The sequence below is a fragment of the Somniosus microcephalus genome, chromosome 8, assembly GCF_052327205.1.
Source record: "Somniosus microcephalus isolate GS21.2 chromosome 8, FLI_Smic_1.0, whole genome shotgun sequence".
Taxonomy (NCBI): Eukaryota; Metazoa; Chordata; class Chondrichthyes; order Squaliformes; family Somniosidae; genus Somniosus; species Somniosus microcephalus.
This window is the reverse complement of record NC_140994.1, coordinates 131,756,707-131,770,287: the sequence shown is the minus strand read 5'-3', so window position 1 is coordinate 131,770,287 and position 13,581 is coordinate 131,756,707. Positions and strand designations below refer to the sequence as shown.

Here is a 13,581-nt window from a genome sequence, read left to right as displayed (position 1 = left end):
TTTGTTTGAGTACAATCAGGTAAAGCAAGATCACTTCGAGTGGAGCTCTTTTTCTTTCCTTTTTGTTTTTTTTTTGGAATGGGTTCGACTGTGCCTTGCGCAATACTTTGTCGAGCAATTCTCAACTGGAGAATGCTTCGGGCAATGTGTCCACGTTGACAGTATAAATAAATCACTTTTTTTTTCTTTCTCCCCCCCCCAATCCTCTTTAAGTAGCACGTCAGCTTGTTAAACTGACCAAACGTACAGAGAAACTGAACCGTCAACATTTTGTCTTGGTGATGTCAGCACCAATCAGTGCGATCCTGGGGCGGAGCTTGTAATAGATACCCTGAGAGTGCAGGTGTATAAGTACGAGGTGCAAGGTGCAAGTGCTTTGACAGCTGCTTTGCTGTAAGAGATTCTAGAAGTTGATTCAACCCTCACTGGTCTGAAGAGATTATGAGCTCGTTCGATCTCCAGGCGCAATCACCCCCTCGGTGCAGCCCTCAGTTCCCCAGCATCGGCCAAGAACCTCCAGAGATGAACATCTTCTGTGAGAACTTCTTCCACCAGCAGAATGCGCAGAGGCCGTCCAACTATGACATCGAGGACTACAGCTCATCCGCCAACCCCTACCTCTGGTTAAACGGACCCTCCATGAACTCCTCATCGTACCTGTCGGGATCCAACGCCAGCCCCTTCATCCCCCAGTCCTACGGGATGCCAAGACAGTTCCTACCCAACAGCAGCGGTTTGGGAGGATCGGACTTAGGGTGGCTCTCCATCCCCAACCAGGAAGAGCTTCTGAAACTAGTGAGACCGCCCTACTCATACTCAGCTCTGATTGCAATGGCAATCCACGGGGCACCAGACAAGAGACTGACCCTCAGTCAAATCTATCAGTACGTGGCTGACAACTTTCCCTTTTATAACAAGAGCAAAGCTGGGTGGCAGAATTCCATCAGACACAACCTCTCCCTCAATGACTGTTTTAAGAAAGTCCCCAGAGATGAGGACGATCCAGGTAAGTTGCCTTTGATTTTAAAATCATTTTGTGGGGTTTTTTCCTCTCTAAACTACAATTGAAATGTATAGTATTGACAGATTCATTAATGCAACATTGGTCCTTTGAACCTCGTCACATGTTCCAAGTTCATTGCTGAACATGTTTTACCGGCAGGAGTAGAAATATTGATTTAAGTTCTAGGAAAGAGTAGGAGACTGAGTTTATTGACTTACCTGACTGAACCAGTCTTCAATACTTTAAAAACTCCCCCATGCCCATCAATGTCACTCCAATACTGGCGGTCTCACCTTGTACAGACTTCAGCTTGTATTTTTATTTTAATCGATGACCTAGGTGAAGGGTCAAGGCCCACAGTGCAGAGCACTGCCAAGGTTGGAGGGAGCAGGACAAGAAGACGAGGTTAAATCAAGAGGTTAGATATCATCAAGCTTGGGTTTTAGAAGATTCTAGATTGTAGGTGGAAAGGAAAGGCTAACGGAGGCCAGGAGCTCTTCAGTTTTGAGGTCTTGGAATAGAGCGTGTGAGAACTGGAGACAACATGACAATCTCGATTTCAGCACGGTGAGGGCATGGGCAGAAGGAGGTTAAGAGAAGAAAGTTCTGAGGAACACTGACCATAGTTGTATGGGTAAAAGAGCGTTGAGTTTAAGTACTCTAAGAAAATGCCACTCATTGAATATGAGTGAGGAGAATGTTCAGAGATGTTCAAGACTGGTGGAGACTTTCCCAATGGTAAATTATGATTATATTGCCACACTTGTCGATGAGCTAACTCAGTTTACCGCCTCGTGACAATTGTTTTTTCTCGCTTCCCAAATATTGCAGGTAAAGGAAATTACTGGACCCTGGATCCTAACTGTGAAAAAATGTTCGACAATGGAAACTTTCGGCGCAAGAGGAAGAGGAAGTCAGATCCCAATTCCGGCGCTGGCAATATTGGCGCTGAAAAGTCTGATGATAGCAGTCACAAGGCACCCCAAAGCCCAGGGATCCTGGACAACTCCTCCACTCGGACAGGAACCTCTCCAGAAAAAAAATCCCCTCCCCCCATCTCTGCCCCCTGCCTCAGCAACTTCATATCTAGTATGTCTACCTACAACAACCCTACAGGAGGGAGGCAAGCTTCCCTTGGACTGGTCAATGACACCTCCCAGAGGATGGGACAGAATATGATGGGGTTTAGCTCGTACTCACCTTCCAGTAACATCCTGGGCCAGTCTGGGTCGGAGTGGTCGGATCCAGGAGCATCAAACCGTTACGGCTATTCGTCAGTGCTAAACCAGTTCAACAACCACTTCTATAACAGCATCAATGCAAACAGCCTGCTGTACTCCAGGGAAGGGACAGAGGTGTGAAGGGAAGATTCGCTGAATGAAGGATCAATTGTAAAAATTAAATAATTACAACAAAAAAAATCCATTTGATGCTATGTAGTTTATTTATGAGGAAACATTTCATTGGCATTGTATTCCAGTGTTTTAACTTTGTAATTGGGATAAAAGGACAGTAGTACAACTAAACCAAGTATCTTAATGCCTGGGCCACAAGGTGTGTACCATGGAGGCTCAGGGCCCTGTATAAAGTTTGAATCAGGGTTCCCATTAATTTGCATTAATCCCAAATTGCTGATGCTAACAGATCTTGGCGTTCTGATTCAATGAAGCAACAGCCCCTTTCTAACCATCCAGGCCCATAAAATTCAAACAGGACAAACCAGCGAGTGAGAAATAGAAGCACAAATAGGACTGAGTTGCCTGGGGTTTCAGAGCTAAATTGCTCAGGACTGAAGAGACCCCTAAGGCTCTTGGGGCAGAGTTTGGCCAGCGCTTTAGTTAAATGTTTGCTGAGCTAATCCTGATGAGGATGACTCACATTGGGCCGAGAAGAAAGAGCTCTTGAAGGTGTTGGGATCCTCTGGGACCAAACACCTGCTAATACATAGGAATGGCAAAAAAGAGTACAATCTGAAGTGAAAAATGACACTTTCAAGAATCCTCTTCAATTGCCCTCAGTGCCCCTGAGCTAGGAAAGGGTAAAACATTGCCTCCTGCTTCTGATCGTGATCCACCTGTTGGAAAGTGTGTGGGCTTTGGGCAAGGACCAGGAACAGGCTTCGCTGTGATGACCTTCACGGTTGATTAGCCTGCCAATTCACTCTCCAGGTTTATGATGACAAGCGTCCCATTGAATGAGAAGGGTGGCAAATACCTGTTGTAATATAGTACGGGTGTTCAGGGGAGGAGAGTAGAAAACTGGTAAAGATCCAAAGATGCAAATAGTTTTATGTATACATTTCAATCCTAACATTGTTAATCTCAGTACAGTTACTTAAATGGGAGGATTATAGACAATGTAATATTCTGTTGAGTGTTTTAAGCTTGTTAAATTTGCATGACTGTTAAATGGCATCTGGTTGTTACAAATTTCAATTAATTGTCCACTATTTTCAGCAAACTTGTTATCGTGTCTGATTGTGGTTTGTAGTTTGTACATTTTTCTTACATTCATTTTTATGCTTTGTAAAATATTACCTCAAAGGAGAAAGGGAAATCATTTACAATAAAATATTTTATAAAGGAGTTGGTTTCTTTTCTCAGTCTTATTGCTATAATTGGAGGAATTACATTCAGGAATTATAAAAACTTTTTTCTTGCAAATTATGTGCACATCAGACCAAAGGGTATTGATGCCGTGAATTGAAAACTCTTCTCTTCAGGCATCCAGTGTCAGCATCAAGCACGCTCAGATCAGTTACAGTATGGTGAGATACAGGGTTAAACTCCCTCTACACTGTCTCATCAAACACTCCCAGGCAGGTACAGCACAGGTTAGATAGAGAGTAAAGCACCCTCTACACTGCCCTATCAAACACTCCTAGGGCAGGTACAGCATGGGTTAGATACAGAGTAAAGCTCTTTCTACACTGTCCCATCAAACACTCCCAGAGCAGGTACAGCACGGGTTAGATACAGAGTAAAGCTCCCTCTACACTGTCCCATCAAACACTCCCAGGGCAGGTACAGCACGGTTTAGATACAGTCATGCACCTTCTACACTGTCCCATCAAACACTCCCAGAGCAGGTACAATATGGTTTAGATACAGAGTAAAGCTCTCTCTACATTGTCCCATCAAACACTCCCAGGGCAGGTACAATATGGGTTAGATACAGAGTCATGCACCTTCTACACTGTCCCATCAAACACTCCCAGGTCAGGTACAGCACGGGTTAGATACAGAGTAAAGCTCCCTCCACACTGTCCCATCAAACATTCCCAGATAGTTGTAGCAATGTAAGGCTCACTCAAATCTGTTCCAACATTATGCTTTAGCCCCAGTGTGAATTATTCCATTCCTCAGACCAGCTAATCTTGTTCATTTTTAAATACTGTTGTGTATAATTTTAGGCACATTCATGTTTTGTGACCATCTTCATTAGGAACTCGATGGGGACTGTTGAAACTCAAATAATATAAGATACTGACAGCCAACAGAAAATCAACACTATAATCCCATACATCTGGGTGCAATTAAACCTAGATCTGGGATATGAAAGAATAGCTTCCGAACCCATTGTCTCACCTAGTCACGAAGCATTAGTGGAAAAAAACTATTTGATGAAAGGAAAGTTTTGTAAAAAAAAAAGGAGAGAACTATTTTTGGTCAGAGCAGTAATAAACTCAATTTAAAAAACGACTTATATGAATCAATGCTCTTTAAATTTTACCTTTATTATTGTCCCCACCACAAGCACTTGCCCACACCTCCTGGGCGGTCCCGTGGCTGATGTCATGACGTCATCACGTTTTTCCCACCGGTGGGGGATCACGTGATGAATAACGTGACGTCATCGCGTTTACCCGCGCTATTAAAGTGATCACGCTCTGTACATGTAAACAGTGAAAACAAAGATACAGACTCAGGCTGTAGCTAACATATTATTAAAGGGAATTATATACAATTGATCAGAGTCCCTTAGTGGCTCCGCTACATGCGCCCCCCCCAGAATTGTCTTTAATAGCAAAATAAAACGGCGAGGAGGCCTGACAAGCCTGTCAGATCGACTTCTGTAGCCTGGAAATGGAAGCTGATGGACGGCGGGTGAGCTGGCGGGCGGTTGCGTTTGATCTGGCACGGCGACTGTGGGCGGACGGCCAAGTTTCGGCGGTTGTGCGATCTCGACTGGGCGGTCAAGGTCCAAGTGAGCCGGCTTCAACCGGTCAACCGAAATGTGGTCTGGTTTACCTCCGACATCGACCAAAAAAGATTTGTCTCCCGGCTCTATCACGCGGAAAGGACCAGTATAAGGGGGTTTGAGCGGGTCCCGATGAGCATCGTGGCGGATAAACACATAGTCGGCGTTCTTCAGCTCAGCTGGGACGTGGGAGCTCTGCAAGCCGTGATGTGACGTAGGCACTGGAGCGAAACTTCTGGCCGCCTCCTGGTGTCTGATGAGCTGCTGGGATGTGGACCATGGCTTTGTTGGAGTCGGAAGGAAATCCCCTGGTACGCGTAGCGGCTGGCCATATACGAGCTCTGCCATGGACGATTGAAGATCTTCTTTAGGCGCCGTACGAAGACCCAAATGGACCCATGGAAGCCTGTCCATCCAGCCCGCACCTTGAAGGCTGGCTCGCAGTGCGGCCTTGAGCGACCTGTGGAATCGTTCGCACAGGCCATTCGCCTGTGGATGGTAGGCAGTGGTGCGATGTAGCTTGACGCTGAGCCCCTGAGCAACAGCGTTCCAGAGCTCCAAAGAAAACTGCGGCCCACGATCACACGAGATGTCCGCCGGTACCCCGAAACGGACGACCCAAGAGGAGATGAATGCCCTGGCGACGTCTGCAGAAGTGGTGGATGACAAAGGAACCACCTCCGGCCATCGAGTGGTGCAGTCCATCATTGTAAGAAGATGAGTAAACCCGTGCGAAGGCAGAAGTGGCCCCACCAGGTCCACATGCACATGATCAAACCTACGTTCCGGAACAGTGAAAATGGCCAATGGAGCCTTGACGTGACGCTGCACCTTGGCATTTTGGCAGACCACGCAGGCGTTGGCCCAGTCGCAAACATCCATGTGCATGCCCCGCCACACGAATTTGGACGACATTAGCTGTTGCAAGGCCTTCATGCCAGGGTGCGACAACCCGTGTATGGCATCAAAAACTTTTCGGCGCCAGGCGACCGGGATGATAGGGCGAGGATCTCATACGGAGATGTCGCAGAGTAGCATAGTGCCCGCGGCATGGAATTTGACGTCGGCCGCTTGGAGGCTAGAGGGGTTGGTTCTGTAAGATTGGACTTCCGGATCCGAGGCTTGATCCGCAGCCATGAGGGCATAGTCGATGCCGAGCTGGACTGCATGAACGGTCGCGCGGGAGAGGCAATCCGCCACCAGGTTGTTTTTACCGGACACATGCTGAATGTCAGTGGTGAATTCTGAGATAAACGTCAACTGACGTTGCTGCCGAGCTGACCACGGTTCGGCGGTCTTGGCCATAGCGAACGTTAGTGGCTTATGGTCCACAAAAGCCGTGAACGGACGTCCCTCTAGCAAGAACCAGAAATGGCGGATGGCCAGAAAAAGGGCCAGCAACTCCCGGTCGAACGTGCTATACTTCCGTTCGTTTCGCCGTCGTTGACGGCTGAAAAACGCCAGCAGTTGCCACGTCCCATGCACCCACTGTTCCCGCACTGCGCCGATGGCATAGTCTGATGCGTCGGTGGTAATGGCAATGGTGGCACCTGGCAGCGGGTGTGCCAGCATGGTTGCATTGGCTAAAGCGCCTTTTGTGTCGACGAACGCCCGGTCCATGTCGACCGTCCAGCTAATCGGATCCTTGCCGGACCTGCCCTTGAGGGCCTCGTACAGGGGCTGCATGAGCAGAGCTGCATTAGGGACGAAACGGTGATAAAAATTTACCATCCCGAGGAACTCCTGCAGGGCCTTGACGGTCTGCGGGTGCAGGAACGAAGTAACTGCCTCCACCTTCGTTTGCAGGGGAATTGCGCCGTCCGATGTGATGCGATGGCCTAAGAAATCAATCTGCTGCAGGCAGAACTGGCACTTGGCCGGGTTGATGATCAAGCCGTGTTGACTGAGGCGTCTAAAGAGGGTGCGCAAATGGCAGGTGTGCTCCTCTTTATTAGGGCTGGCGATGAGGATGTCGTCGAGGTAGACGAATAGAAACTTGAGGTCCCGAAGCACGGAGTCCATCAAGCGCTGGAAAGCCTGTGCAGCGTTCTTCAGTCCAAACGGCATCCGCAGAAATTCAAACAGGCCGAATGGGGTGATGACTGCAGTTTTCGGGACGTCTTGCAGGTGTACAGGGACCTGGTGGTAGCCACGGACAAGGTCGACTTTTGAAAAAATGGTATTTCCCGCCAAATGGGCAGAGAAATCCTGAATATGAGGGATCGGGTACCGATCAGGAGTAGTGGCGTCGTTCAGGCGTCGGTAGTCGCCGCAAGGCCGCCAGCTGCCACCAGGTTTTGGAACAATGTGGAGAGGCGAAGACTAGGGACTATTCGACCGGCAAATAATCCCTAGCCGCTCCATTGTGTCGTACTCCACTTTTGCAGCCGCGAGCTTGCCAGGTTCGAGGCGTCGGGCCCGTGCGTAGGCCGGGGAGCCAGTAGTGGTGATGTGATGTTCGACACCATGTTTCGTGGCTGTGGAAGAGAAAGTGGGTCTGGTGAGGTCTGGGAAATCTCCGAGGAGGCGAGTGAAGTCATCCGGAGGTGGGAACGCGCAGGAGACAGTGCGCGCCACGGTGTTACCGCGGTGGCACGGGATGGAGTGAAAAGTGGCCGCATTGATCAACCGGCGGTGCCGTACATCCACCAGGAGGCCGTTGGCGCACAAGAAATCTGCCCCGAGGATGGCTTGAGAGACTGTGGCCATGATGAAATCCCAGTAAAACCGCTGGCCGCCGAAGCACACCTGGACCCGCCGGCTTCCGAAGTTCCGAATGGCCCCGCCATTAGCCGCCTGGAGGGAGGGGCCGTGTCCCCCAGCTTGTAGATCAAGATTTGACGCGGGTAGGATGCTACACTGCGCCCCATTGTCACAGAGGAAACGTCGACCGGATAGGGAGTCGGTGATGAAGAGGAGTTTTCCCGAATTACCGATTGCCATCGCAGCCGCGGGGCGCTCGTTATAACCGGTCCTCTTTCGACAGGGTGGCTGCTGTTTTTTTTTGAGCGAAAAGCTGCAGGGAGGGCGGCAGCATCTTGCTTTTGCGCCAAAACGGGCATGGTAGAAGCACAACCCCGCAGGTTGAGGGGCTGGAGCAGCGTCTGTGGGGGATGGGCGCCTCGTGGCAGCGCAGTACTGCTGTGTCACTGCGAAGATCTTGTCCGCATTGGCAGCCAGCTCTGCGCAGTCTGTGACTTCCGACCTGTCTAGGGCAGCCTGAACTTGCTCCGGTAGCTGGCTGAGGAATAGCTCCCTGAAGAGGAAGCATTCCGGTTCAGTGCCCAGGAGCGTGAGCATTTGGCTCATGAGCTCGGACGGCTTGGAGTCCCCGAGGCCGGGCATATTGAGCAGCCGGCGGGCGCGCTCTGACTTCGTGAGCCCGAAGACCTATAACATCCGCGCCTTTATCGTTTCATACTTGCGATCTTCTGGTGGAATAGCAAGCAGGCTGACGATCCACGAGGCCGTGGCGCTGTCGAGGGCGGAGACCACGTGATAGTAACGGGTCTGATCCACAACGATGTTCCTGATTGTGAACTGGGCTTCAGCCTGGATGAACCACGCAGCTGGCTGTTGCTCCCAGAACTGTGGTAGCTTCAAAGCAACGGCGTTCGATTCCATGTTCAGTAACTTCTGCGAAAACCGTTCACAAAAGTCGGGGTCACCAATGTAGGAATGTCTAGTTCCTATCCAAAAGACTGAGGTCCACTCAGGCGATCAAATAAACGCGGTTTAATGAAAACTAATAGAGCTTAACGGATAACTACAGGAGAACATTGAATATAGGTCTAGTCAGTTCGGAGGCTCCACGAGGACTCCTTGGGCGTTTACCCGCGCTATTAAAGTGATCGTGCTCTGTACATGTAAACAGTGAAAACAAAGATACAGACTCAGGCTGTAGCTAACATATTAATAAAGGGAATTATATACAATTGATCGGAGTCCCTTGGTGGCTCTGCCACAATATCCCCTTACTCTGCATTCGCCCACCAGAGGAATTAGCTTCTCTGTATCTACCCTATTGAAACCTTTTATCATTTTAAACACCTAAATTATCTTCAACATCTAAAACACCCTCAACCTTCTATACTCAAGGGACCTGAAGTCAAGTTTATGTAACCTCTCCTTAATTTAACCCTTTTAGCCCCGGTATAATTCTGGTGAATCTGCACTGTTCCCTCTCTGCGGCCAACATATCTTGACTTAGTTTTGGTGCTCAAAACTGAAAGCAGTTCTCCAGATGGATTCTGAACAAGGCTTTATACAACTGAAGCATAACTTCCTCCCCTTTGTAGTCCAGCCCTCTTGAGATAAAGGCCAGCATTCCATTGACCTTTTTAATTGCTTTTTGTACCTGTGCACTGGCTTTAAATGCACTTGGACCCTCAAATCTCTTCGCTCCTCTACAGTCCCTAGTATCTCACCATTTAGAAAATACTCCAACTTATCTATCATAGGTCAAAGTAGATGACCTCACATTTGCCCATATTGAACATCATCTGCCTTAGTATTGCCCACTTACTTAATCTGTCTATGACCCTTTGCAACTTCTGGCTCCCATCTACACTACTTACTGTGCCTCCTAACATAGTGTCATCTACAAGCTTGGACATACAGCTCTCTATTCATGTGGCTCGGGTAATAATCTCTTTTCTGACTGCCCTCTTGCTGTTACAGTGCTAAAAGAATGTCTTACTGCTGTGTTTTGTACCATGCTTAATCCAAAGACTGTTGGAATGAATAATGTTCAGTCTCTCTCTAAAGCTGGAAGTGTGCCAAATGAGCAAGACCCTCCACCTGGACACCTAGACAGCAAGATCCTCTCCCTCCTGCGCCCCATAGTAACCCACAGGGTGGTCAGGGTGAGGATACGAGAAGATAATTGATAACGCTGCTCCAGGTGCTGCCAGAACAATGACTCAATCCAATGACACCATAAATAAAACAAATAAAACAAGAATTGTATTGAAAAAGCACTTTATTAAATCTCTCAAATGGCTCAAATTGCATCCAATGCAATGACTGCTGGTATGTAGGCGGCAAGGCAGCCATTTTACACAGAGGATGAAGGTGAATCTTCTTCGAATGCTGCAATAGAATCTTTAACATCTACCTGGACCATCAGGCAGGACCTCAGTTTACATTTCTTATGATGGCGCTGCCCTGAGAGGCAATAACCTCTCCTATGTCTTCTTCAGTCATGGCTTTACTCTCAGCATGTCCACTTATCTACCCGAGAACTGAGCTCTGGGCAGCTATGAGATATGTGAAGTACTGCACTGAACCCCTAGCATCTCAATGCCAGGCAGGTGCCGCTGCAGTAATCTGAGCATTTGCAAGAGAGGCTCTAACTCATATTTGGACTTGTGTCTTGGGACTGGGGTTCTGCTGCAGATGACGCAGGAGTTGTCAAGTATTCCATGGTAGCCTGCAGAGATGTGGGTAGTGGACTCCACACTCTTATTTTTGGAGAGACAAAAATGACTTTTGTAGACCTTCTTGCTCAGACAGCAACCTACTTTTGTGACAAGGCCTGTGAGGCCCAAATGCTGTAGTACTGTAGTAAACAGAGGAACTCAGTTGACCCTTTTACACTTGCTCCTGTTCCTTCACTGCTGTCCGAATTGCTCTTCCACATGTCTATACTCTGACTCAACTGGTGCTTATTCTTGAGCTCATTGTGTATATCTTGATCGTGCTTGTGACAGTTAATGTGAGCCAGGGTGTCTGCCTTGGCTCAATTGTAACACTCTCGACTTTGAGTCGGAAGATTGTGGGTTCAAGTCCCACTCCAGATACTTGAGCTGACACTTCAATGCAGTACTGAGGGAGTGCAGCACTGTCAGAGGTGCTGTCTTTTGGATGAGACGTTAAACCGAGGCCAAGTTTGCCTTCTCAGAAGGACGTAAAAGATCCCATGGCACTATTCAAAGAAGAGCAGGGGATATCTGGCCAATATTTATTCCTTATCCAACACCAAAAACAAATTATCTGGTCATTATCACATTGCAGTTTGTGGGACCTTGCTGTGCACAAATTAGTTGTCGTGTTTCCTACATTACACTAGTGACTACACTTCAAAAGTACTTCGTTATCTGTAAATCACCTTAGGGCGTCCTGAGGGTGTGAACTTACTCCTACTCCCCTTCCCCACATTGGAAAAGTCCAATGGAAGGGTCAAAATGCACCTTTGAATCAACAGCAGGTGCACTGTCTGGGTCCAGTCACTTTAAAGCTGTGCCAGGGATTTTTGGCCGTGAAAACGGCCTGGTGTTACTGTTACTCCGGGAAGGGTAAACCACAGTCTTTCTTGCTTCTCCTATTCTATCAATACCACTACAGTCCTTACTACTCTTGGGAGTTTTCTTTCTCACTGCAAAGCTACCGAAATATCATCTCACACCTGTAGTGTATGTACCCGTCTATCTTTAAGGGAACTATTGAATGTGACCGTTCACCTTTAAGGGAACTACTTTAGGTGTGGCACTATTTGTTTGGCTTCTGTATACTGTAATACCGATAGTGACCACACCAGTATATAAGTGTTGTAGCAGGATTGCTGGGGCAGATTCGCCCGGACCTTCGAATAGTAAAGACCTGTTTTGTTTGTTACTTCTGAAGTCTGTGTATTTATTAACTGCACAACCCACAGACTTTACAACACCCTTCCTGCATCCTCACTTGTGTTGAAATTAAGATTCTTTGCACTGTCTTCAACTGCAGTTCATTCTACCCCAGAAAGAAAGAAAGCATTTATATAGTGTGCGTCATGACCTCAGGATGTCCCAAAGCGCCTCACAGCCAATTAAGTACTTTTAAGTGCAGTCACTGTTGTAATGTAGGGAAACATGGCAGCCAATTAGAGCACAGCAAGGTCCCACAAACAGCAATGACATAATTGACAAGATAATCTTTTTTTTAGTGATGTTGGTTTAAGGATAAATATTGGCCAGGACACTGGGGAGAACTCTCCTGCTGTTCTTCAAAATAGTACCATGGAATCTTTTACATTGACCTGAGAGGGCAGATGGGGCCTCAGTTTAATGTCTGATCCAAAATACAGCACCTCCGACAGTGCAGCACTCCCTCAGTACTGCACTGCAATGCCAGGCGCAGGAGCCAGTACTCCTTCAATACTACACTGGAGAGTCAGCCTTATTTATGTGCTGAAGTCTCTGGAGTGGGACTTGGACCCACGACCTTCTGACTCAGGTGCGAACCACTGCTTCCCGATCTACTTGTCCCACCATGCTGGCATTCTGATGTTTGCCCCTCGCCTTGGTTTCTCAATGGACAAATAAAGCATACAAAGGGTACTTGTGAACTCCACTGCATCATTTAACAACAAAACAAAGTTCCCTTGCATCAAAGTTGCTTGATCATTGAGATTGCGAAGACTCAAGGCAGTGCCGCAGTAGTTAAAGGACAGCAGTCAGAGGTTTCCTTTAAAGCAATGTTATTAGCAGCTGTGTGCTGTGCTTACAATACAAACAGTAGCAGGAGATACTATAGAATGACAGAGGTGAGGGCAACAGCTTTGAGGCTTTAAGCTAATTACATTTTAATTCCTTGCAAACAAAAGGCTTATTATATTCACACTTGTATATATTTTTTATAATCACATAAAAGGGTACTGGGTACAATTTTCAGCACATGTGTCATTGGAAGTTCTCTCAGATACAGGTGGTGAGGGTTTGGGTGTCATCGGGTTTCAGCAGGAACAACATCTGCACAAAGCACGATACAGAATCTTATAAATCAGTCCGACAGTGTGATACCATTACAAAGAGGGTTACGGATCAGTAAGAGTGAGTGACAAAGGAGATGCCCAGGATCCGATGATCAATATTTTTGGATAACTTTATTTATGGGTCACTGGGAATAGAACACCTAGTGAGGGCACTCAGGCCTCAATTTTAACTTGGGGTGGGCGGGGGCCGAGGTAGACGACAAGCTGCTCCGACCTCGGCAGTGTGAGGCCCGGGAGATTTGAACTGCTGGGCCTCATCTGCATAGCCTCAGTCAGTCATCCGCTGGGAACCAGCGAGCGGGAAGGCAATGCTGGGTGCAGGAGCCAGCCTCTAGCAACTGAAGGAACGGTCCCTGGCACTCACGTAAGTCACGATCAGGGGGTTTGGGAGGACCCTGTGATCGGGCGAGGGGATGGCGGGAAGGAGGGGCCTAAATGCTAAATGTTCCCTGTTGGGCCTGGAGCAGCAGTCCTGCTCATCTTAGCACCACAAGAAAAGTCCAAAAAAAAAGGACACCCTTTTTAGGGGCCCCTTCTGACCCCTGCTCCTCTTCCCGCTAAGTCGGTCTGATGGGAAAGGCCACAACGGTCTTCCCGCGCAGGCTTCAGGTTAAAATAGCAGTCG

At 47.9% G+C, this 13,581-nt stretch overlaps 1 protein-coding gene across 1 annotated transcript; it reads left to right on the top strand.

Moving 5' to 3' along the window:
• The first annotated feature begins 409 nt into the window (after positions 1-409).
• On the top strand, positions 410-3,569 carry LOC147113795 (forkhead box protein I1-ema-like). The gene is made up of 2 exons (XM_085994043.1): positions 410-1,006; positions 1,835-3,569. The coding sequence occupies exons 1-2, from the start codon at positions 442-444 to the stop codon at positions 2,362-2,364; spliced, it is 1,095 nt and encodes a 364-aa protein (XP_085850169.1). The 5' UTR covers positions 410-441; the 3' UTR covers positions 2,365-3,569.
• Positions 3,570-13,581: the final 10,012 nt, after the last annotated feature.

Coding starts and splice junctions, on each gene's coding strand:
- LOC147113795 (XM_085994043.1), top strand. CDS start 442: ATGAGCTCGTTCGATCTCCAGGCGCAATCACCCCCTCGGTGCAGCCCT. Junction 1,007..1,834: donor CAGAGATGAGGACGATCCAG/GTAAGTTGCCTT, acceptor CAAATATTGCAG/GTAAAGGAAATTACTGGACC.